The sequence below is a fragment of the Chiloscyllium punctatum genome, chromosome 12, assembly GCF_047496795.1.
Source record: "Chiloscyllium punctatum isolate Juve2018m chromosome 12, sChiPun1.3, whole genome shotgun sequence".
In the NCBI taxonomy this organism is placed as follows: Eukaryota; Metazoa; Chordata; class Chondrichthyes; order Orectolobiformes; family Hemiscylliidae; genus Chiloscyllium; species Chiloscyllium punctatum.
In genome coordinates, this window is record NC_092750.1 from 22,997,907 (window position 1) to 23,024,076 (window position 26,170).

At 40.2% G+C, this 26,170-nt stretch overlaps 1 protein-coding gene across 1 annotated transcript; it reads left to right on the forward strand.

Annotated features, from left to right (window-relative positions):
* LOC140483695 (troponin C, slow skeletal and cardiac muscles) lies at positions 1–24,886 on the forward strand. The gene is made up of 6 exons (XM_072582089.1): positions 1–113; positions 14,822–14,852; positions 14,942–15,088; positions 18,433–18,547; positions 23,215–23,351; positions 24,602–24,886. The coding sequence occupies exons 1-6, from the start codon at positions 90–92 to the stop codon at positions 24,631–24,633; spliced, it is 486 nt and encodes a 161-aa protein (XP_072438190.1). The 5' UTR covers positions 1–89; the 3' UTR covers positions 24,634–24,886.
* The last annotated feature ends 1,284 nt before the right edge of the window (positions 24,887–26,170 follow it).

A 26,170-nucleotide genomic window follows, 5' to 3' on the forward strand; every position in this document is an offset into this window, starting at 1 on the left:
CATGTGTTTAACGTCCTGGTGGAAATCTGACCTCTATAAAAGATGTTGCAGGACCACTGATTGCAACAGCGTTGCATCCATCGTCAACCATGGAAGACATTTACAAAGCAGCGGTGAGTACAGTTCCTGAAGGAAGACACCAAGTTTCGCAGTTTATCTCCATTTTGCTTGGTTCTGAAACATGCAAATTAATTGGAGCGACCTTATAGGGAAGTTGGGCACGTGTAATGACTAGCTTTCCAAGTATCTTAAGACCGAATTTAGATTTCTTTGTAGATCTGATGTATACAAATATTCATACAACAATATCATTGAATAACATTTTGTTATAACTTTACCAAGATATTGTCACAAATTTAAAAATGATTAGTATTCTTTCATTCATATTAAAGCTGTTTATGGACAGATATTTAGAAGTAGCTGTCGATTTTTGTAAAGTTAAACAGGTAACCAGATGTCTAAGCGGAAAATGCATTTGCTACAAATGATATTGAAAGAGCGAGACCAGTTTAACTCACTTTGTTTTTATTGAACTGAATGCAAGTCCAGTCGTTGAAACTAGCAGATGAAAAAAAAAGTTAGTCTTCCTTAGCCGATAAAATACAATCGACAAGCGTTACTTGTGCTCCGGTTTCCTTTCACAGTCCAAAGATGTGCAGGCGAGGTGAATTGGTGATGTTAAATTGCCCCTAGTGTTCAGGGATGTGTAGATTACGTGCGTTCGGCGGGGTAAATGTAGAGTAATAGGGTCGGGGAATGGGTCTGGTGGGTTACCCTTCGAAGGGTCGGTATGGACTTGTTGGGCCGAAGGGCCTGTTTCCATACGGTAGGGATTCTGTGATTAAAGTAACATTTCCATTTTAAGCGAGCCTTAAAGACTCTTTATGATTCCAAATTCTGACCTATTTTTGTTGCAATACAACCTATAGACGTTTCCCAATGGAGATCAAACAACCCACATGGGATTTTACCATGGGTCCGAGAATTCAATTTCTTGTCGATTCAAACCTGTCGCCCTGATTTACTTTTAGTTCCTGTGGCCTATTTTGTTCAAGGTAACGTGTCACTACGACTTGGGTTTTATGAACCAAAACAGATTCCAATGTTAGTCCGAACCATAAAAGTACATTTCGTACAAATTCATCTGTCTAAATTTGAAGTATAATTAAGAGAAGCCTGCATTATTCCAATTCCTTTTAACACAGGAATTTTTACACGCGGTCTTCAAAGAATGCGACCAAGTGTTGCTCCCTCTAGTTGAAGTTAATTTTGGCAGTGAGGAACCGGCTATCTTGGTGATAAGCTCCCACCATCAGGGACCGAAATGCTCCGCTAAAAATTTCAAGGATGCATGTCTATGTCAATCACGGATACAAAAGCAAACCATGCGTGGTATTTGTCTTAGCTCTCCTCCACAGTTGTCTTGTCGTTTATCTTGTTAAAAATAACAAGGAGTCGTGTTACCAAGGCCACAGTGAACAACACTATAAAAGAGCTTGCTTTTGTTGGGTACCTATTCATGTCCAAACCATCCTGGCCTCGATGTGATGCCAGAACAATGACAGCAGCTGACTCTTTTTCATCACAGCTCTTTCAATAAAATCCTTCAGAAGACGTTTGAAAAGGTTAGGAAGAAATCTGGATGTAATTAGTTTGGTGGTAGGACCAGCCATCATCTAATAGGTATAACTAAACTCTCAAACTTGTAATGAGATATATGGAATCATGGAATCACTACAGAGCAGAAAGAGGCCATTTGGCCCATTGAGTCTACACCAGCTCTCTGAAGTGTATCCCACCCTGACCCGCCTCTCCATCTCATCTCCATAAACCATTTTTACAATGGCCAATACACCTAGCCTTCACATCCTAGACACTATGAGGCAGTTAAGTATGGTAAATCCATCTAACCTGCATATCTTTGGACTGTGGGAGGAAACCAGAGCATCCAGATGAAACCCAGGCAGACACAGGGGAAATGCACAAACTCTACATGAACAGTCATCGAAGCTGGAATCAATATAGTTACTTGATCTTCACTACAAACTTAAGGTTTCACAACAAGTTACTAATTGAAGATAGAAATAAGTCTTCGGCTTATTGTATCCTAATAGAACTTTCATGCAATGTGCTGATGAATTTATTGCTTCATTCTTCACTAATGTTGGCTATACTACCATCTAAGACTGATTGTTCACTATCTGGAATATTTGCGTGCAAAACTGACCAATATTTGATCTCTTAGAATTGATAGGCAAAACCAAAGTAGAGCTTAGATTATTTGATGGTTCGAGACCAGTTGTAACATTTGATGTAAGAGTGAAGTTTTGGCTCATACCAAATAGTTCTGAAGCTGTGTAACAGTTGGGAACTTGCAATAATAATCACAATGTATATTTATTTCTTATTTAACATAAGGCTTAAAGAGAAAATGGAAACAAAACCAAAAGACAGAACTAAAAAATGACTAATTGCAAGTAAGGAAAAGATAATAAGAAAAGCAATGGCACGTCATAAATTGATGAGAAAAACTGAAGAGAGTCAGTAGGCAGAGTTTGGATAAAGAAGCAAAAAGAAAGAACCAGAGATCCCAACCATTAGTAACAAAATCAGACAGTGCTGGAAAAACTCAACATGTCTGGCAGCATCTGTGCAGAGAAAGCAGAACTAACATGGTCCAGTGACCCTTCTTCAGAACAATTTGTAAAACTGCCAAGGAAACTCTTGTCAACGCATCCTTGAATTTTATTTACACATGCAAGTGAATGAGCAAGTAAAACAATTAATTATATCCAGCCCACATTCTAATAATGTTTGGTGCACTGATGTATCCATTATTGTCACTTCTTCAAACATATCTGAACTCAATCAGAATATGAAGTAATCTCAGAGTGAAGTATTTTCAATGCTTTTTAAACAAATCCTTCATGTTTGAGTTTGTCCGTCCCATTAAATTAAACTATCTAATGAATAAGTTAAAAAAATATAAAATTGATAAATTCCACAAAATAAATAACAGGTTAGAAAATTAAACAGAATATGAAGTACTGTAAAAAATGATGAAAAGGTAAATATGGAGGGAGAAATTAGAGTATGAAAGAAGTCGAACTAGAAATATAAAGTCAGACAGTTAGAGTTTCTAGTTTTTTTTAAAAAGGATTATGTGAGTAAAATGAGTGTTAGTCCTCTAGGGATTGAGTCTCAGGGGAATTGACAATGGAAACAAGGAGATGGAAAATGAACTGAATTCATATTTTGCATCTGTCTGCTATGCAGAAGATAAATAAAATTAACACCCCAGAAATAATTGTGAATCTATGAAGATGCAAGAGAGGAACAGGGCAGTATGGTGGTTCACTGGTTAGCACTGGTGCCTCAAGTGCCAGGGACCCAGGTTCAATTCCTACCACGGCGACTGTCTGTGTGGAGTTTGCACCTTCTCCCTATGTCTGTGTGGATTTCCTCCAGGTGCTCTGGTTTCCTCTCACATTCCAAAAGATGTGCAGGTTAGGTGAACTGGCCATGCTAAATTGCCCATATTGTGAGGTGCATTAGTCAGGGGTAAATGTAGGGAAATGGGTCTGGGTGGATTACTCTTCAGAGGGTCAGTGTGGACTTGTTGGGTCAAAGGGCCTCTTTCCACACTGTTAGGAGTCTAATCTAATCAGGAAGTAAATTAAAACAATTACAACCACTAGGAAAAAGACATTGAGAAAATTATTAGAATTAAACTAAAAGAGTCCCCAGTGCTGATGGACTTCATTCTGCTCTGAAACAAAGTCACTGCAGAGACAGTAAATGCATTGGTTTCAATTTTCCAAAATTTTTGGGAAGGTCCTATCAGATTGGAAAATAGTGAATGTGACTCCTCTATTCAAGAATAGAACCAGAAAACAGGAGACTACAGGTTTGTTACCTTAACATCTGTCACAAGGAAAATGCTGAAACGTATTATTGAACAGATACAGCATGGCACTGAGAAAATCTTAAAGCAATCAGGCAGAGTCAACATGTTGTGAAAGTGAGTCATGTTTGACTAATATATTGGAGTCCCTTGAGGAAATACCAAACCTTGTGGATGAAAGGGAACTTGTGGGTTTGCTGTAGGGTTAGATTTCTAGAAGGCACTTTACAAAAAGGTTACCATGCAAAATACAATCTCATGGTATAGATAGTAACAAATTAGCATGTTTAGAATATCTAACAGAAAACAAAGTAGGCATAAATGGGTAATTTGTAGATTAGAAACATGTGACAAATCGTGTGCCACTGGTTCAGTGTGGCACCACAAATTGTATGAATGACATGAATGGAGGGACTGAATGTGTGGTTACTAAATTTGCTGATGACACAAAGTTAGACAGGGAAGTAAGTTGGATATAAGGAGTCACCAAAAGGATATAGATAAATTAGGTGACTGGGAAAAATTGACAAATGAAGTATAATGTGGGGAAAATGAGAACATACCCACTTTGACTAGAAGAATAGAAAGAGAATGTTCTTTGAACAGAGAGAGATTGCAAAATTCAGAGAGACGCTGGTGTCTAGGTGTCCTGGAAGGTTGGCATGCAAGTGCACCAAGTGATTAGGAAGACAAGTGGAATGTAATTTTTTTGCTAAGAGAAGGGAACAAAAAAGTAAGGCTATTTTACTGTAGTTGTATAGGGATTGGTGAGACCGGATTCAGGAGTACTGAGCTCCTTATTTAAGAAAGGATGTAAATACATTACAGGCATTTCAGAGAATATCCACTCAACTGATACATGGAGTGAGGTGGTTGTCTCATGAGGGAAAGTTGACAAATTGGGCCTGTACCCAATGGAAACTGAGAGATGATTTTTCTAAAACATATAAGATGCTGATAGGACTTGATGGTGAACATTGAAAGTCGAGAATGTGATGCTGGAAAAGCACAGCAGGTCAGGCACCATCTGAGGAGCAGGAGAATTGATGCTTCGGGCAAAAGCCCTTCATCAGGAAACGTCAATTCTCCTGCTGCTGAGATGCTGCCTGACCTGCTGTGCTTTTCCAGCACCACACTCTCGACTCTAATCTCCAGCATCTGCAGTCCTCACTTTTGCTTAGGTGAATGTTGAAAGGATACTTCGCATTATGGGACAGATAAGAAGAAGGGGACACAGTTTAAAAATAAAGGATGACCCATTTAAGGCAAGAGATGAGAATATTTTTCTTTCAGATAGTTGAGAGTGTTTGGAACTCTCTCCTCCAGAGACCAATGGAGTTTGGGTCATGAATATTTTCATGGTAGTGGTAGAGGGAGCCTTGAGTAACAAGATGGTTGAATGGTATTAAGGGTCAGCAGGAGAACAGAAATGAGGCCAAACTCAGATCAGCCATGATCTTATTAAACGGCAGAGCAGACTCCAAGGGGCTAAGTGGCCTATTTTCTGCTTCTAATTTGTATATTCCTATGTCACATTCCATTCACAGAAGGTTACAACGGCCCAACCAAATAATACTAACATGTGCAGTCTGGTGTCGAGAGTGTGGTGCTGGAAGAGCACAGCAGGTCAGACAGCATTCCGAGGAGCAGGAAAATCAATGTTTCAGGCAAATGCCCTTCATCAGGAATATTACGGTGCTCTTCCAGCACCACACTTCTGATTTGGAATCTCCAGCATCTGCAATCCTCACTTTCGCCTATGTGCAGTCTGGTGTCAATTACCTTCCAAACAGCATGTACTGAGCAAATGACTGAATATGTAATTGGAACCACAGCAACAAATACAGTAGAATAAAATAAACGATTGTAATCATGGTTAAAACTGAAAGAACTGTGGATGCTAATTAGAAACAAAAACAGAAGTTGCTGGAAAAGCTCAGGAAGTCTGGCAGCATCTGTGAAGAGAAATCAGAGTTAACGTTTCGGTTCCAGTGACCCTTCCTCAGAACTGATGGTAGCTAGGAAAATGTGAGTTTTTTGCAGAAGATAGGGTATGGGAGGGGCTAAGAAGTTAATGCTAGTTGGGGATAGAGCCCGAAGAGAGATAAATACAGTTGGACAGACAAAGGAGTAACAATCTAGCTAGTATGATGAATAGCTGTTAATGGAGACTGTGAGTGGCTAACAATGGGTTGTGTGTAATAACAGACTATGTGATAAGAAGGCCTGATGTGTGGCAGTGGGGACTAGGACATGGGGGAGTTCAGACCCTAAGATTATTGAAATCGATATTATATCCAGGAGGCTGCAGAGTCCCCAAGCAGAAAATGAGGTGTTGTTCATCCAGCTTACAATGAGCTTCACTGGAGCACTGCAGCAAGCCTGAGACAGAGATATTGGCCAGGTGGCAGAGTGGTGTGTTGAAGTGGCAGGCGACTGGAAGCTCAGGATCATTTTTGCAGGCAGAACGTAGGTGCTCTGCAAAGCAGTCGCCCTAAGTATGCTTCATTTTCTCAGTTTTGGGAAGAGCACATTGTGATCAGTGAATGCAGGAGACAAGGTTGTATGAATGGCAGGTAGAGCGCTGCTTCACCTGGAAGGTATGTTTGCGCCCTGGGATACTGAGGAGGGTGAGCGTAATTGGGCAAGTGTTACATCTTTGTAGGGGAAGGTGCCTTGGGGGTGTGGGGGCATTGAAAGTGAAGGAAGAGTGGACCAGGGTATCCCAGAGGGAACAGTACCTGCGGAAGACTGACAAGGGAGGGGAGGGGAGGTGCTTCAGTCCATGTGATGTGGATACAGTCACAGTACTGTTAGAGAGGAATTTCTGTGACGTTTAACCCAGGGATATTGAAGACAATGGCAATATGTTGTGGTTCTGTTCGACGAGCTGGGAATTTGTGTTGCAGACGTTTCGTCCCCTGTCTAGGTAACATCCTTAGTGCTTGGGAGCCTCCTGTGAAGCGCTTCTGTGATGTTTCCTCCGGCATTTATAGCTTCACAGGAGGCTCCAAAGCACTGAGGATGTCACCTAGACAGGGGACGAAACGTCTGCAACACAAATTCCCAGATCGGCGAGTAGGAACACAACAACGAGCACTCGAGCTACAAATCTTCTTACAAACTTTGAAGAATGGCAATATAGTTTTTAATTCAAAATGTGAAAAGCCTTAGAGGGAAAAGTAGAGGAATGAAACATAAAGAACTGCGGGTGCTGTAAATCAGAAACAGCAACAGAAATTGCTGAAATAACTCAACAGGTCTGGCAGCATCTGTGGAGAGAAATGTTCTGAGCAAGGGTCACTCGACCTGAGACATTAAGTCTGATTTCTCTGCACAGATGCTGCCAGACCTGCTGAGCTTTTTCAGCAATTTCTGTTTTGTAAATTAGAAATATATTACAGGAATGCCTTCATATATTTAATTCACAGAGAGAGGTAAGTTCCTGTATTTTTGTCCATTTGGAGGGACATAGCTGCAAAAAAGATCATGACTTCAGCACCATGATGTCCAAGATATTGGGCCATATATGAGTGAACAGATGTCCAGCAAAAACAATTGGCATCAAGCTCTCAGGCTAAATCTTGAATCTATTAATATTATATGTGACGACATTTGAAATGGAATTAATCGCCTATAAAGTGCTTTGGGACAATCTGAGGTCATGAAAGATTTTTAGAAATGCAAGCCTTTCTTTCAACCTTAATTTGTTTTACCAAATTCCAGAAACAATGCTATCATCTGGAGTTGCTATATTTCTCCCTGATTCTGTCAGTCCTTTTGTGTAAGGACAGTATGATGTTATTACAGGATCTTGTTACTACATGCATCCGGCTGGGGTGTATGTGTCTGGTGGTGGGCACCTCGCTGGAGGTGGCAGAAATGGTGAAAATGATTTTCAGGATGTGGTTGCTGATGGGATGATACGTAAGAACAAGGGGAACCCTATCGCTGTTGTGGGAGGGAAGAGAAGGAGTCAGGGCTGAAGTGCTGGAGATAGATCAGACCCAATTGAGGGCCATGTCAACAACAGTGCTGGGGAATCCTCGATTGAGGAAGAAAGTGGACATTTCGGAGGTTCTCTTATCTTCAGAATATATGTGACGGAGATGGAGGAACTGGGAGAATGGACTAGAGTCTTTACAGGAAACAGGGTGAAAGGATGTGTAGTCCATGTGTTGGTGGATTTATAATGGATATTAGTGGCAAATGTATCCCCAGAAGTAGAAACAGATTTCGAGGAAGGGAAGGGAAGAGTCAGAAATAGATCAAGTGAAAGTGAGGGCAGGGTGGAAATTGTAAGAGAAATTGATAAACCTTTCTGGGTGAGAGAGGGAAGCAGCTTGTACTGTATTAGTAATGATGACCAAAGAGAATACATCGACATCTGCTTGGAAGAGAACAAGCAGAAGGGGAAATTCAGAATGGTGTCTGTGTGTGGGGGCAAGTAGTAATTCTTAAATTTCACTTATGAGATTGGGGTAAGAATGATTGACATTCCTTAATGATCTGTTACTCAGCTAGTTCTCCTACTTATGTGACGTGCACAGGAAAGATGCAGTCCCTTGTGGCTTGATAATAAAAACAAAGCCATTTCAATGATCTTTTCTTCATTCATTCATGGGATGAGTATATCTGGCAATGCCAATACTTTTTTTGTAAAATATTTTTATTGAGAAAATGATTTAGAATTTTTTACAAAATTATAAAATTACTACAAAATAGTATAACAATCTTATAATGTAACAACAATAACAGTAAACAAATGACTACTGTATTCCACAAACAGTTTAAAAGAAAAGAAAAAAAGAAAAACAAAAAACACATACTACAATTCAGTAAATAAATTTAATAAAAAACGAAATTAAATCAAATTCAACCAAGGCAAATTAAACTAAATTAAGTTATAACACAACCCCACCAAAGCTCCCTATCATCGAAAGTATAAACTGGCATACCCCTTTATTTGAAATTCTTCCTCCCAGGGGCCCCCGGCCCACCAGACACAACCCCTGCGGCTACACGAAGGCCCTGACCAATATAGCTGACAAGTCTGCATCTGTATAGTTCAAAAAGAGCTGCCATGTCCCATAAAAAAGTTCCATTTTCTGGTACACCATACTTGTAAAGAAGTCTGGGGGATGTGCTCCATAACTAATCTGAACCATCCCAAGATCCCTGGGGGATTCTCCAACACCCAGCTCATTAGAATGTTCTTCATCTCACAATATGAAAGGCTATTAAACAATTTCTTCCCATGTGCATCCAAAGAGGGGAGATTCGGCAAACCCAAGAGGAGGGACACCTCTCTACCTTGACCTCGGTTCCCAAGACCTCTTCCAAAACACCCACTAGAGCACCCCAACACCTACGAAGCTTGTGGCATGACCATAAGCAATGAGTAAGAATACCAATATCTGTTTTACATTTGGGGTATATTGGAAACGCTCCTGTCTTGAATTTCACAGGCCGCTCCAGTACCAGATAAGCCCTGTGGAGTACCTTCAGCCTGCGTCCTATTGTAAATCAAAATCTTCCTTCCATTCTCCCAAATATCCTCCCATGCCTCTGACAAGACCTCCACCCCCAATTCCTGAGTCCAGATCCTGCACAGCTGCTAAATGTCCTTTGAGACACTACTTCCTAATAAATGACAGAGGGTGCTGACCGAGAGAGTGCCCATGGACCGAAGCCCTCTCCTCTCCACCTTAGACTTATAGGTTTTCTGTATAAATTTCCTAATCTGAAAATAACGATAGAGTTCCCTCCTATATTTCTGGCTCAACTGTTCAAAAGACATCAGGACCTCCCCGTCAAATAAATCTCCCAAACAGGAAACTCCTCTAGACTCCCAGAGCCTAAAGCCGGAATCCTGACATTCCAACTATGGGAGTAAAAAGGGAAGTTTTTGTAAATTGCCTTCACTTTTTCTCATCACTTTCCATGCTTTAACCGTATTAAGGACAGTGAGATTTCTGCAATACTCCATAACAGTCCTCATTTTGTCCACAAACAACAAATTAATGAGGGGGTATTTTGCCTTGGAGGCCTCAGTGTTCAGCCAAATTGACCTTGGCTCCTGGCAAGCCCAATCAGCCACACAGGATAGTAGGGAACTCAGTTGATATTTCTTAAAATCTGGAAAATCTACACCTCCCATCCCCTGCGGAAACTGCAATTTGTCCAGCTTAATAAGAGGCTGCCAATGATGCCAGATGAAAGATCCGAGCCAACTGTAAAGCCTCCGTAGTGCTTGCCTCGGCAGCATCAGAGGGAGCACCAGCATGGGATATAATAAACGCGGAAGAACATTCATTTTGACCAGAGCTCTTCTACCCAACCAAGATCCTCCCAGCACAGAAGGTCCTGCCTTATCTTCTCTTGCAACTGCACAAAATTAGCTTTATATAAGTGATCAAAGGCTGGAGTGATAAAAATGTCTAAATACAGAAAACCTCCCTGTGACTACCTGAAAGGGAATTGGATTCCACCCCCAAGATCGAGTACTCTGACAAGACCCCCACAGACATGGCGTCCAATTTCATAAAATTGATTTTATACCCCAAGAAACAACCAAATAAATTAATCACTTGCATTCAACAGGGCATAGATATTGTCAGATTAATTAGAAAAAAAGAACATTATCTGCATAAAGGGTGATCTTATGCCCTCTTGATCCTACCTCTGGGGCAATTATATTGGGGTCCCTCTGGAAAGTCTCTGCCAACGGCTCAATCACTAATGAAAATAGCAATGGTGAAAGCAGGCACCCTTGTCAGCTGCCTCTACCGATACTAAAATTGTCAGACCTTATACCATTAGTGAGATTGCTGTCTTAGGGTCACAATATAACACTGCCACCCACCTGGCAAAGACCAAACTGTTCCAGGACATAAGAGGTACGGCCATTCCTTCTGGTCAAATGCTTTCTCTACATCCAGGGAGACTACCAAGCCTAGAATCGACCCTTACTGGCATACCTGAACAATATTCAGTATTCTTCTAATGTTGTTGGAAGACCTGTATCCCCTAATAAACCTATCTGGTCCTCCTTTATGATGGAGGGCAAGACCTTCTCCAACCTCAACACCAGAATTTTTGACAAAATTTTAAAATCCATATTTAATAGCGATATGGGCCTGTACGAAGTACAATCCTCCAGGACTTTCCCTCTCTTGAGAATAAGGGAGATATTTGCTTCTCACAGAGTGGATGGGAGGCAGTCCTAACTGTATGAATAACTGTACATATCCAACATTGGCCTGGCCAGCATATTTATAAACTCTTTATAAAACACACTCTAAATCCTTCTGGACCAGGCGCTTTACCTGAGGAGCTGCCTCACTGCCCTCCTGTATTTCTTGGATAGTTAGAGGTGCATTCAAAATAGACATCTACTCTGAAGTTACACCTGGAAGGTCTAAGGTCTTAAAAAAGGACTCCCTCTTCACCAATCTGTTCTCACAGCTCTCCGACAGGTACAACTCAGAGTAGAATTTCCTGAATGCCACATTAATCTTTTTGGAGTTGCAAATGAGAGTACCAGCACACTCTCTGATAGATGTGATAGATCTTCTTACTGGCCAGATATCTACCTGGTTTATCACCATACTCGAATAACTCTGTTTCACAAAGGAAATCTCCCCTGTTTGCTGTCTGGGTGAGCACAGCATTCAGAGCAGCACTGAAGGCTGTAATCCACTGCAACTTGGACACAGATGGCCTGTCAAAGTAGGCTATCTTGGCGGCCTACAGCCAGTAACACCCCCCCCCCCCCCCCCCCCACCCTGCCGCCTAGCTGAAGCTGCGTCCCAAACCTATGCAAAACAAAATTTTTAAAATTACATGCATCTTACAACAAGAAAATTAAAAGTGGGCATTCAGCATGTCCACCCATACTTTGATGCTAGGCAATCCTGGTAGATAAAAAAAACTCCCCTCCCCTCCCCCACCATCCCATACAAGAGAGAGAAAAGTAAAAGGAAGGATTAAGAAAAAGGATAATGGGAGGGGAGAAAGAAGGGAGAAGAGAGAGAAAAAGAAAAAGGGGACCTCCACATATTAAAAGAACAAAAGCATGTAAAGCAGGCAAACCTGCAAACGGAGAAAATAAAACAAAGAAAACACTATTGTCCATATTATTTGAGCCAGTCAGTCTATATTAATGTGTTCAGGAAGCCTTTTCTGATGAGTCAAAATTAAACACGGGCCCTCAATGGCTGAAACGTGATATTGACGGATATCTTAAAGAGTACTGAATATTCAAGTCACTCAGCCTCCTCTTTACCTCATCAAAGGCCTTCCTCTTGTGGATCATGGCCACAGAAAAGTCTTGGAAGAACATAATTCTTGATTCCTTGTATATCAGAGCCTGTGGATCCTTCCCCAGTGCTCTGGAAGCTTCCAACACCATTTGCTATCTCTATAGTGTTAGAGTCGCACTGGGACCGAGAGGGAGCACTGGTCCGAACCAGGCCTGCACAGTGCAATCCAGTGGGCTCACTCGACCCGCACCCAGCCTGCTCCAACTTCCAGCCTCAAAAACTGTGGGAGTCATTGCTCCAAGAAGCTGACAAGCTGGGCTTCTTCCTCCCATTCCGGCAGCCCGACCAGGCGGATGCTCTTCCGAAGGCCTCGATTTTCAAGGTTGTCGACCAGCTCTACCAAGGCCTGTACCTGCTGTTCCAGGGCCTGGACCCGACCCACCGAGGATTCTGTCGTGGTATTGGAAGCTGTGGTCCGCTGCTCCACCTCCACGATGTGCTGCCTGAGACGCTGGATCTCCTGGTCATGCTTCTGCAGCATGGCCGAGATCACTTCCAGCCTGGTCCAGGTCTCCTCCATCGCTGAATCAATCTTCTCTCAGAGTTTGCAAAACTCTGCTCCACAGGTAAGTCCCCAGAAGCGGTCGGGGAAGCTGACGCCGTGGCCGTAGATGTATCCGTTGCTGCAGGAGAGGGCCCTGCTTGGTGTAATCCTTACTGTCCTTTTCCCTTGGTCATCTTCCTTAATCAACAAAACTGACACACAGCAAATCTGGGGATCTAAAACAGCCAATTTTTATCACAATAACTAAGATCTGGGCAGCACGGTGGCACAGTGGTTAGCACTGCTGCCTCACAGTGCCAGAGACCCGGGTTCAATTCCTGCCTCAGTCGACTGTGCGGAGTTTACACATTCTCCCTGTGTCTGCGTGGGTTTCCTCTGGGTGTTCCGGTTTCCTCCCACAGTCCAAAAATGTGCAGGTTAGGTGAATTGGCCATGCTAAATTGACTGTAGTGTTAGGTGCAGGGGTAAATGTAGGGGAATGGGACTGGGTGGGTTGCGCTTCAGCGGGTCGGTGTGGATTTGTTGGGCCGAAGGGCCTGTTTCCACACTGTAAGTAATCTAAAAAAAAAGGAGGGTATTGTGCAGAGTTCAGTTGGGCAGACGTACTGGATTGCTGCATCTTGGATCTCAAGGCCAACATTTTTAACTTGAAATCCATTACAGAAAATCCATTTCCTTCTCTATCCTTTTACTTTATTAGCAATCCAAAAAAGTTAAAGAATTGAGAAGGAATTGGAACATTAGCACATTTTGTATAAAGCTGAATGAATGATATTTGCTAATTTCTTACCTTTTTCCAGTCTTTGACGTGGTTGGCCACACTATCTTCCATCTAAGGTTTCTCCACCATCATCTCACTGAGTGGGACAGAGTGCATTCACTTGGTTCCATTTTTAACTATCCAAGCACATTTTAGAGAGTCAATTGCAATGGCTTCTCCACCCACTCCCATACTGTTACATCTGGTGTGCCCCTCCCTGCCCAGGATCCATCTTTCACCCTCTCTTATTTTTCATCTGATTGCTGCCCCTCAACAACATCACCCAAAAACACAGCAAATTTCTATGTGTGCACTGAGGGTACCCAACCTGTTTTTCTGTTTGCTGGTGGGATGTGGGCATCATTGGCTGGCCACAACCCAAACTGTGGTTTTTGCCCGACCCTTCAGAAGGTGCTTCTTGAATGTTTCTATTGTGTCTGCAGTGCATCCCAGGCGCTCACCACCCTTTGTATGAAAAACCTGCCTCATACATCTCTTTTAAAGTAACCCCCCCACCCCACCCCAGCACCTTGTACCTGTGTCCCCTAGTAACTGACCCCTCCACCTTGGGAAAAAGCCTCATACTTACCACTCTATCAAAGTCATTCATAATCTTATAAACTTCTATCAGATCGCGCCTCTACTCTTGCATTACAGTGAAAACATAGCCAGTCTGTCTAAACTTTCTTCATCATTAAAATCCCCGATACCAGGTAACATCTTGGTAAACCTTTAGAATACAACAGGAGTGAAGAGAATTGAGGGAATTCCAGAGCTTTGAGATTAAGCAACATTGGTGGAGTGATTAAAATCTTCTTTGCTCAGAAGCCAGAATTATAGAAACACAAAGATCTCAAAAGGTGTGGTGCTGGAGAAAGTTACAGAGAGGGGCAAGATCATTGAGAAATTGAAAAGCAAGGAGGAATATTTAAAAATGGAGTCACTGTTGGATCAGAACCCACTGCCAATAAGCAGGGAGGTGAGATGTGGAGTGATTAGGAAACAGAATTTTTAATGATCTCAAGTTTATGTAACATTTCATTATCATGGCTTGTAAATCTTTTGAAAATGTCTGCTGGTTTGTGGCCATCTAAAATGTGGTCAGTCATACACAAAAAAAAATACACCTTCAACAATGTTTAGTTTCAATTGTCTCTCAGTGAGCATCAAGGGTATTCTTATACAGTTCTCAGTGTTAGACCATTTGTTTGCAAGCATGCACTTAGTCTTTCTCACTTATCCTGTAGTTTTCAAATTTAATATTCACTTTCAAACAGTACCTGTGTATTGTGTTTGCAGAACCTAATTATTGTGTTTTTGTGATACAGGTTGAGCAGCTGACTGAGGAGCAGAAGAATGGTAAGGAGTCACTAAATACAATAAGAACATTAAAAGCAATGCTTAAAATATATTAAATATGCTGGTGCTGAAATATTTCTTTCTTTCAGAATTCAGGGCAGCTTTTGATATTTTCGTGCAGGATGCTGAAGATGGTTGCATTAGTACAAAGGAGCTGGGTAAAGTGATGCGTATGTTGGGTCAGAATCCAACCCCTGAGGAATTACAAGAGATGATTGATGAAGTGGATGAAGATGGTACAGATATAACTTATAACATATTCTGACATTATTTATCACTCTGTTACAATAATGAGCTGACGTGTATGTTATGGGGTCATAGAAGATTTTAAAATGAGATAACACCAAAGTTCCCAGATCCTAATACTTGGCCATAACCTTTTTATAACATTTTTACACTAAGCACTAAATTATATTCTTTAAGCATTATAATGGAATTTATTTTCCTTTAAGAACCATAACCACAATGCCCTAATGTCCAATGGCACTGAGTGATGCCACACAGGTTCAATATTTACTTTAGAAAGTTTCTCATATCAGTTTTCTCACCACAAAGACTTACTCAATATATCTGAAAAATCAAATAGAGAACGCTGCCTCAAATGAGCTCAGAAAAATATTAAAACTCATCAGAACTGTTGTGGCACTGGTCCGAAATCAAGTCACCTGCCCACATTTCCATCAAATTTGATGAGTAATCTGGGGAGATTAGAAAAGAAAAAAATTATGAGAAAAGTATGAAGACCTGTCCCCTCTGTAAAATTTTATATGTATTCCTGCAATTTTCTACTGTAAAATGGCTGACTGAGATCATTGGCAGCTAAGCTCTAGGGGATCTTGTGATGCAGTGATAGTGTTCTTATCTCTGGGCCAGTTGCTCTGGGTTCAAGTCCTGTGTCAAAACTCAAAAGCTGTGGAGGTGTGTCATAAAACAACCAAGCAAATTGATTATTGAACTGTAAATCTATGTAAGAACAGGTGAGATTCCTGATCAGCCAGCATTGTGAATAGCTGCAGCATTACATTCTCCCCATGTCAAAATTCTCTGGGTACAGCCTCTTGCCAAAAACATCATCCTTGTTCCGAGGTGAAATTGAAAAACGGTGGCAAAGGAAGATACGAGTTGTTGACAAGTATTACCTAGTTCTTCATTTCAAAACAGAGATCTATTCACTGTATTCTATATTTTTAGTGTGCTTCATTTTAAAAAATAATGTTTTATCACAAGTTTTGAAATATCAGCATGTTTCCCTCCAAACACTGGTAAAACACTGGTGATAACGAATGCGTGAATGTAGTAACATATGTGAACTGGCGGATAATTCACATACTCTACAATAATCCATTGTTTGTTCATGAATAGAAGTAAAATTGTTCAGCACAAGTTTTAACATTATAGTAATCAACTGGTCTTCTCGTCAAAATTTTACCATTGTTAAATCAGTAAGAATTGAAACGTAAAGGTAGCTGTGTATGTAAATAGATGCTCCTCTTTCTTCAGATTACAGGCCAACATGTTTAAGTGAGGAATAAAGTATCACATTCAGAGACTTGTCACAGCACCAGATACAGTTCATTCAGGAAAAGCAACATAGTTAGTGTGAGTTTGGATTTCCACTGAGCCAATTATAGGGTTGCAGGAAAATACCAGTCAATGTTATAATGCTGGTAGGTTGGAAGATTCATATCCATAGCATCAGAGGGAATATCAATCATTTATTTCACAGCATAAAAAGTCTGCGGAAGTGGTTATATTTAAATTTATTCCAGATTGCAACAGGCACTAAGTTTCCAGGCCCATGATAACTATATAAGTCAAGTTCTAAGAGTAAATTGTAAGACCTATGCTTTTGTTATGAAACTGCATTCAATAATTCCAATAATGTTTCAATGAACATAATGAAAGTATCGCCTTGTACGTTATCAGTGATAGTTGACTGTTACATTGTGGTATTGTGTTTGATGTATCAGTCTCCTATTTTCAGTTATCATACAAATTTGCAAGGCAAGAAATCAAAAAGCATAAATATGCAATTCACTCATTAATATATTTATCCCATACTCCTTTTTAAAAATAAAAAATTATATCTATTCGCTGTGCTCTACCTGTAATAATGTGCAATTCATTCATTAATGCACTTATCCCATACTTTTCCTTAAAAATAAAAAATGATATATATTCCCTGTGTTCTATCTATAATAGCTTTTTTTATCCACCTCATCTCCTATACGTAATGACTTATGTATACACAAAAGCCCTGTAGGTACTCGCAACCACTTGATATTTATCCCACGTGGCCATTCTTCATGTGAGTCTAATTTACCAATAGCCAGCAAGCTACCATGAAGCTGCACAGTCATGTTCCATTTCATTATTCCTGATGAAAGGCTTATGCCTGAAATGTCGACTCTCCTGCTCCTCAGATGCTGCCTGACCTGCTGTGCTTTTCCAGCACCATGCTCTCGACTCTGATCTCCAGCATCTACAGTCCTGTGACAGCACTGTGGCTCAGTCGTTAGCACTGCTTCCTCACAGCACCAGAGACCTGGGTTTAATTCCAGTCTTGGGTGACTGTCTGTGTGGAGTTTGCACATTCCCCCTGTGCCTGTGCGGATTTCCTCTGGGTACTCAGGTTTCCTCCCATGATCCAAAAATTTCCAGGCCATGCTAAATTGCCCACTGTGTTAGGTACATAAGTCAGAGGGAACTGGGTCAGAGTGGGTTACTCTTCGGAGGGTTAGTGTGGACTTGTTGGGCCAAATGACTTGTTTCCACACGAGAGGGAATCTAATCTAATCTCACTTTCTCCATTCCATTATGACTTGATGCAGGTAAAATCTCACTTATAACCAGATTCATTCCATAATGTAGGTGTTTCAACTGAGCCATATAGCCTTCTAAAATATGCTTTAATTTTTTTCAACCATGTGCAGTTCAATAGTTAATAGGAGTAATGAAAAATTTGTAATCGTATGTGCCATTGATGAAACTCCTTAACTAATTCATTAATGATCTTTCACTTGCAATGCATTGTATTATTAGAAATTTATTTTTGCACAGTACAATTACATACTGGAATTCATCAGTAAGAATCTGTACATGGAAAATCAACAGCAATGTTTACTTCATGAAAATTAGATGTTAAACACAAAGCAGCAGCACAACATTGTTATGTCATTCTCTGCTGTGGTGTCTTACTTTCACAGCATCCCACCAAACTTTGCTTTTCTATTTCAATGTAAACTGGATAAATAATAATAAGTAGTAACTGAATAAGTAAACTGAATAAATAATAATGAACTGAATAAACTGTTAAGTTCTCTTGAAAATCTCACTTAGTTGAATTATTTTATAAGATGCATTACTGTTACAATTGTGCATGCAAAGTGGTAAAGACAATGGGAGGAGGACATTTGTGAAATGCTACTGGGTTATGAAAATAACACAATCATACTGTTCCTTATTTAGTTACACATTACAGTTTTCCAGAGGTGAGGTAAACAAAGCTTTTTTTTGTGATTTTGTATTGTTCATTAATTTGTGATCAATGTAAATATCTTTAGTTCTTCATTTCATTCAGGCAGTGGAACTGTTGACTTTGATGAGTTCTTGGTGATGATGGTGAGATGTATGAAAGATGATAGCAAAGGAAAATCAGAAGAAGAACTGGCAGAATTATTTCGAATGTTTGATAAGTGAGTATTTGTTGTTTAAAATACATTTATAAACTCTCATATCTAGTCCTGTGCATCGATATACAAAGTCAGAAGTCACACAACACTAGGTTATTTGAAATCACAAGCTTTATGAGCACTGATCCTTCATCAGGTGCAGTAAAAAGCAGCACACAGACATTAATTTATAGGCAGAGAGTCCAAAAGATTGTGCAAATAGTGTGGGTGGAGTGTTGACAAGGTGAATAATAAGTCTCTGCAGGTGATCAAAAGTGTCAGACGGTGTGAGTAAAATGTCAAAATGTGTGGTGCTGGAAAAGCAGAGCTGGTCAGGCAGCATCCGAGGAGCAGGAGAGTCGACGTTTCAAGCATAAGCTCTTCATCAGGAATATGCATGAAACCTCGACTTTCCTGCTCCTCAGATGCTGCCTGACTAGCTGTGCTTTTCCAGCGCCACACAATTTGACTCTGATCTCCAACATTTGCAGTCCTCACTTTCTCCTAGTGAGTAAAGTGTCAACAGCTGAATAGCAAGTGAAGGGATGACCTGTAATCATATTGAGGCAGAGGATAGTTATGAAAAATTAAAAATTAAGTGGTGCTGGAAACAAACCAAATGGCTGCAATAACCTAATAGGTGTAAAAGTTGAATACCCAGGGTCTGAACTGAAGTTATCCAAAACTGTGCAAACTAAGATAGAGAAATCATAACAAGTTATCGAGATGATGGTTTCAAAACAGGAGAGTAAGGAAGATATTACAGATTATAGAACAGTATGATGGGGTTACATGCAGTGCGACATTAACCCAAGATAACAGTTGAGGCCATCTTCATGGGTATAGAGCTGGGCTGTCAGTTCCTGCTCAATAATTCTACATTGTTGTGTATCTCGAAGGCTGCCTTGGAGGACGCTTACCCAAAGATTGGAGGCTGAATGCCCTTGACCACTGGAGTGTACCCTGAGGTAACATTCCTGTCTGATGATTGTTGCACGATGTACATTCATCCACTGCCATAGTGTGTGCATGGTCTCGCCAATATATGATGCCTCGGGGTGTCCTTGCCTGTAGTGTATGAGGTAGATAACATTGGCTGAGAGACATGAGTATCTGCTGTGCACATGGTGGGTGGTTTTCCAACATGTGATGGTAGTATCCATGTTGATGATCTGACATATCTTGCAGAGGTTGCCATGGTAGGGTTGTGTGGTGTTGTTGTCAATATTGTCCTGAAGGTTGGGCAGTTTGCTGTGAACAATGGGCTGTTTAAGATTTAACAGCTGTTTGAAAACTTGAAATGGAGGCATAGGGATGATCTTAGCGAGATATTTGTCATTATCAATAACATGCTGGAGGCTGTGAAGAACATGGCATAGTTTCTGTGCTCTGGGGAAGTACTGGACGACAAAGAGTATTCTATTGGTCCTGTCCTGTGTCTGTCTTCTGAGGAGGTCTTTGTGGTTTTTCGCTGTGGCACATCAGAACTAGCAATTGATGAATTGAGCATTGTATCCCGTTATCAGGGAGTCTTTCAGCATCTCTAGGTGTCCTTGTGTTCCTCCTCACCTGAACAGAACCTGTGTATACATGGAGCTTGACCGTAGAGGATGGCTTCTTTAACATGTTCAGGGTGGAAACTGGAGAAGTGCAGCATAGTGAGGTTTTCCATGGGCTTGCAGTAGAGTGAGGTGTCCATCCTTGATGGAAATGAGACTGGTTCTGTATAGTAGTCCACAGCAAGTCTGATTTGGATGAAACTTGTTGATATTGTTGCTTAGTCATTTCAGTGATTCATCACCAGGAATCCAAAGGAAGAAAATGTCACTGATATATCTGGTATATAGCATTGGTTGGAGGTCCTATATAAGAAAAAGGTCTTGCTCAAACTTGTGCATAACTATGTTGGTGTATTGGTGTGCACATTTGGTCCCCATGGTTGTTCTGTGTGTGTGGATGAAGAGCTGCTTGTCAGGATACACTTGAGCGGTCAAGGACATTCAGTCTCCAATCTTTGAGTAAGTGTCTAACAAGATGGCCATAGAGATACACAACAAAGTAGAATCACTGAGCAGAAACTGATAGCCAAGTTCCAATAGCCAATAAAGTATCACTTTATTTTTAATTTTTTTGTAATCTCTCTGCCTTAGTTAATCAGATTACACATCATCCCCTCACCTGCTATTCAGCTGCTGACACTTTACTCACACTGTCTGACACTTTTGATCGCCTGCAGAAACTTATTATTCAGCCTGTCGACACTCCACTCACACCATTTGTTTGACCTTTTGATCTCTCTGCCTATGAATTACGTGCCTTCACTCCAACTGGCAAAGGAGCAGTGTTCTGAAAGCTTGTAATTTCAAATAAACCTGTTAGACTATAACCTGGTGTCATGTGACTTCTGACCCTGTCCACCCAAATCCAACACCAGCACCTCCACATCTATGCACAAAGGCCCAAACTATATGCAATTATTGAATTGCCAAACTGGTTTATGTACATTTTTGTCACCAGAAAGAAAGCTGTAGATCTTCATTGTTCTGAACATTGAGCTACAGATAATTACACAAAGAAGAGCAAGATATGTTACATTTTTGTTTTGGAGAGAAATGACAGAGCTCACTATTAAAAGTTTGTTCCTGATTTAGACACTTAAGAGACAGGACATGTGCAGATAAAGGTGCAAATCAAAGATGAAGTTTGCACCTTCTCTCCGTATCAGCATGGGTTTCTGCCGGTGCTCCGGTTTCCTCCCACAGTCCATAGATGTGCAGGTTAAGTGAATTGGCTATGCTAAATTGCCCATAGCGTTCAGTGATATGTTAGTTTGGGGCAAATGCAGAGCAATAGAGTAGGGGAATAGGTTTGGATACTCTTCGGAGGGTTGGCGTGGACTTGTTGGGCCAAAGGGTCTGTTTCCACACTGTAGGGATTCTATTCTATAAGATGATCCATCCTCCAAAAGGAGTGCCTCACTAAGAGATTTGCCAATCTAATATATGAAACAGCATGAAGTTTCTATATGTAACCAATATATATATGCATTTTATTCACTGGAACAACTCAGGTCTTGTGTATTCCAATGTAAAGAAAATTTTATCTATCCACTTAAGCCGTATCAAACAATATTGCTGACATGTAAAGTTAAAGGTTGAATGGATTGTTTAAAATTTATCTGTCCATTATTTTAACTCTCTTAATCTCTTAACTCAAGTTTACTTACCTCTTTCATTCTGATTTCTGTATCAGATTTGACATTGAATTATGTTGTATAACTGGTTCAGACATTGCACTGTTAAGTTCTTCACTCTGGGCAAATAGCCAGTTGAGATACTCTGCAGAGAGCCCTGATTTGTTGTTGTTAGCTGACTGGAGCTTTCAGTGCAAAAGCTGATTAAAAATCTCTGGGCAAGTGTAATGAATATCTGGTAGCCTCAGATTATTCTGGGGAATAACTCAGGTGCTGAAATACTCATATGATTGAAACCATATGAGTTTCTCACCATTTCAGTTGTGAGAAATAAATTTGCACAGAATATATTTAACAAAATGTCTTAAAAGTCTCACCATGTAGAAATTGTCAAAATCTTCCACATAATTCTAAGAATTATGCTTTATTAACATTTCTGCTTGCATTTTTGCAATGTTACTTGTACCAACGATTTAACCTCCTGTGTGGTAAAAGAGGCAATCCAAGAAGCAAAGAGATTTTTTTTCTGAGCCACAGGATTCAGCAGTGCCACTGTCGCTATCTCTAGAAATGTTACCAGTGGTGACTATTTTGCCTCCAGTCATATTGTAGTTTCTAATTTACAATATAGGCTCACAATATGACAATATCACAGTATTTGATTTTTAGAATCTGACAATGATATAGCACAGAAAGAGGTCATTTAATACAATGTGGTTGGGCCAGCTCTTGAACGAGAAATCTAATTATTTTCAGACCCCTGACATTTCCCCATAGCCTTGGAAATTTCCAATTAAGTATTTATTCAACTCCCCTTTGAAAGCTATTACTAAATATTATTTTATCACACTTCGTCAGTGCATTCTGGGTCATACTTGCTCACTACATTAAAAATTCTTGTCAATTTATCTCTGATTATTTTGCTAACTGCCTTAAATTTGTGTTTCTCACTCGTTTTTTTTTTCTGCCACTGACAATAGTTTCGCTTTACACTATCAAACCCCTTTCTGATTTTGGAAAACCGTATTAAACATGATAAAGTTAAATCTTAAAAATAACTCAGCGATAGTTTCCTACACCCTCCGTGGAGACAATATGTATGGTGACTTGAATATTATCAGTAATCCTTTCCACATCTTAATGAGTGAAGAAACATACAAATAAAACTCAGTTTAGCTTAATCCAGGGCAATGGACGCTCAATATTCAATCCCTTGATAAAAAAATATTGGAAGTAAAAATGGATATACAGTGAAAGAGGCTCAAATTGATTTCATTGACATTTTAAATTCTAATATTGATGGTGAAGGCTAGTGTTTAGGGTGTAACTGTATTGTTGGTTTGAGAAATCAATTATGGTGTTAGAGAATTCACCATAAATAATATAAATTGGTATTAAGGAACAAGCTGTACAAGCTCATGATAATATTAAACCATAATGCTTGATCAATCTCACATTGTCGTCATTTTGATTTCTATAATCACCTGCATGGTAACAGAAATGCTGATGGTTACATTGACCTCAATGAATTAAGAGCAATGCTGGAAGAAACAGGTGAATGTATCACTGATGATGACGTTGAAGAGCTTATGAGAGATGGTGACAAAAATAGTGATGGAAAAATCGATTATGATGGTGAGTTAGATAATCACTACATGTGTTTTGCAATTTAGAATCTTCTGTTTATTTTGCGATCCTTACACCAATTTTGACAGTTCCTGAGTTTTTGAAGTACAGTAGCAGCAAAATCTATTGATCTGGTTTTCATTTCTCTTTCTTCACAGCATCCTGAGATGCTCCATGCCTCTGATTTTATACCAGATGTAAACAATAGTTAAATTAGAACATAATAAGAAGCCATTTGGGACTCCCTTGACACAAGTGGTAATGTCACTGCCTCTGAGCCAGGAGGCCTGCATTCAAATCCCACCTGCTCCAGAGATGCATAATAATGTCTCTGAACAGACTGATTAAAAAATATTTATACTAAGGGGGCTGGTTAGTTCAGTTGGCCAGACAGCATTTTTGAAATGCAGAGTGATGCCAACAGCATGGATTCAATCCCTGCACTGACTGAGGTTACCATGAAGGACTGTCCTTCTCAACCTCTCCCCTCATCTGAGGCATGGTGACCCTCCGATTAAACCAGCACCAGTCATCCGAGTGAGCAGCCCAGTGGTTCAATAGAACTCTGGCAATTTTATCTTTACCATACTAAAAAGCCACATGAATCCTAACATTGCACTTTTTTTGGGGAAGGTCCTATAATTTTTGTGGTCTTCTATCTCTTTTGTATGGATACACCTAATGCATTCATATGTAATATTGTCCCCATTTTGTAACCGTCTGTCTTTCATTGTTTTACAATGAAATCCCAAAATCAATTCCATGATAACCTACAGTCTTCCTCAATTTTCTTACTCCACATATTTCTTTCTCTGCTTACATTTTATTTTCCAATTACTCCCCTTCCACACTCACTACCCCATCTCTATTGTACACCCACCAAAGGGCCAAAGCACATACTTCTCAGGTATCTAGTGACATCCCAAAGATTGCCTTTCTTGGCAGGCCACTATGGGAGAGTGTGGGGAAGTGAAGCATTACAGATAGCCCTCTTGGTGGATAAACATAAAAGTAATGATAGAAGACTGGAGTTTAAAATCAGCCTCCACAAATCCAATTCCTGAAGTCAGCAAACAACAGTATTTAATATATGGAATATATCAGCTAAAAGAAAGTCTGAGCATGTTATTTGGTATGCCCCAAATTTTCTTTCAGGAAAAATAGTGCACCATCTCCAATTAGCAACTCTCAATAGAAGTATCTTTTCAATATATTGTTGAAAACTTGAATTTAATATATTGTGATCTGTTCTATTTCAGAGTTCTTGGAATTCATGAAAGGTGTTGAATAAATGTCATAAGACCGATACTAAGAGTCCAGTTATTTACTTGTTGTGACACTTCTTTGGTCTGTTATGGATTTGTAGAAATAGTCAGCTGGCTTAGGAACAATTGATTTAAAACTACGGTCAAGTCCAAGATTCCATGTTATTCAAATACTTGTGGATTTCTATCAATGAATGTATATAATTGGATATTGAATGTAATCTTTTAAAATAAGAAAATTGTAACAGCTGTTGAAGGTCAATAAAGTTTTAACTAACATTGCAGCGAGTATGCATTTGATAAACTAGGTCTACTCATAATAACCTCAGTCTACGATCCTGACTGTTTGCAGTAATACAAAATCTGAACCAACTAAAACTGTTCGAAATTTTACTCAAAACATTACCAATTAGTCTGCTTTATTAATAGTTTATGGGATCTGTGGGATTTCATTTGTAAAAGTTTGAGATTTTTTTTCTAATTTACTTATGGGATGCAAGAGATGCCTGCTCATCTCTTACTACCACTGAGAAGGTAGTAGTGAACTATCTTCTTGAACTGTTGTAATACATTTGGTGTATGCATACACACAATGGCAATTAGGGAGGAATTTCCAAGATTTTGATCCAGCAACACCAAAGGAATGGTGATATGTTTCCCAGGCAGGATGGCGAGTGGCTCAACAGGATTAATTGCCTGCCAAACAGCAAAAGCAACAAGTGATAGACAGAGCTAAGTGAGAACACAACCAAAAGATCAGTTCTAAGCTCTGCAGTTCTTCCACATCCAATTGTGAATGGTGGTAGTCAATTAAACAACTGACTGGAGGAGGTAGCTCCAAAAATATTATACTCAAGATAATGGTGCTGGAAAAGCACAGCAGGTCAGGCAGTATCTGAGGAGCAGGCAAATCGACGTTTCAGGCAAAAGCCCTTCATCAGGCTGCCTGACCTGCTGTGCTTTTCCAGTACCACATTCTTACCTCTAATCTCCAGTACCTGCAGCACTCACTTTCGCCTCCAAAAACATTATAGTCATCAGAGAATCCCACCAGTGCAGATAGAGGCCATTTGGCCCACTGAGTTTGCACCAACCTTCCACACAGTGTCCTGTCTGGAATCATCCCCCGAATACTGTAATCCCGCATTTCCCACAGCAAATCAACCTAACATCTTTGGACTGTGGGAGGGAACTGAAACACCCAGCGGAAACCCATGCAGCCATGGGGAGAATGTGCAAACACCAGACAGACACCCAGGCTGAAATTGAACCTGGGTCCCTGGCATTGTGAAGCAACAATGCTAACCATCATGCCCCATTGTCAATATCCCCATGGTCAAAAATAGATGGACCAACACATACATATAAGAGACAAAGCTGAAGAATTTGCTGCAATCTTCAGCCTGAAGTGTCACATGGATCATATCAAGAAATGATTGGAGACAGTGGATGCTGCAGATGCTATGGGACCTGACAATATTCCAGCAATAGTATTAAAGACTTGTGCTCCAGAACATGCTGCATCCAAACCCAAGCTGTACACATACAATACTGGCATCTACC

What these genes read in the sequence shown, in the direction of transcription:
- LOC140483695 (XM_072582089.1), top strand. Translation starts at nt 90, where the DNA reads ATGGAAGACATTTACAAAGCAGCG. An exon ending in AAGACATTTACAAAGCAGCG is followed by an intron (nt 114 to 14,821) that starts GTGAGTACAGTT and finishes TTTGTGATACAG; the next exon opens with GTTGAGCAGCTGACTGAGGA. An exon ending in TGGAAAAATCGATTATGATG is followed by an intron (nt 23,352 to 24,601) that starts GTGAGTTAGATA and finishes GTTCTATTTCAG; the next exon opens with AGTTCTTGGAATTCATGAAA.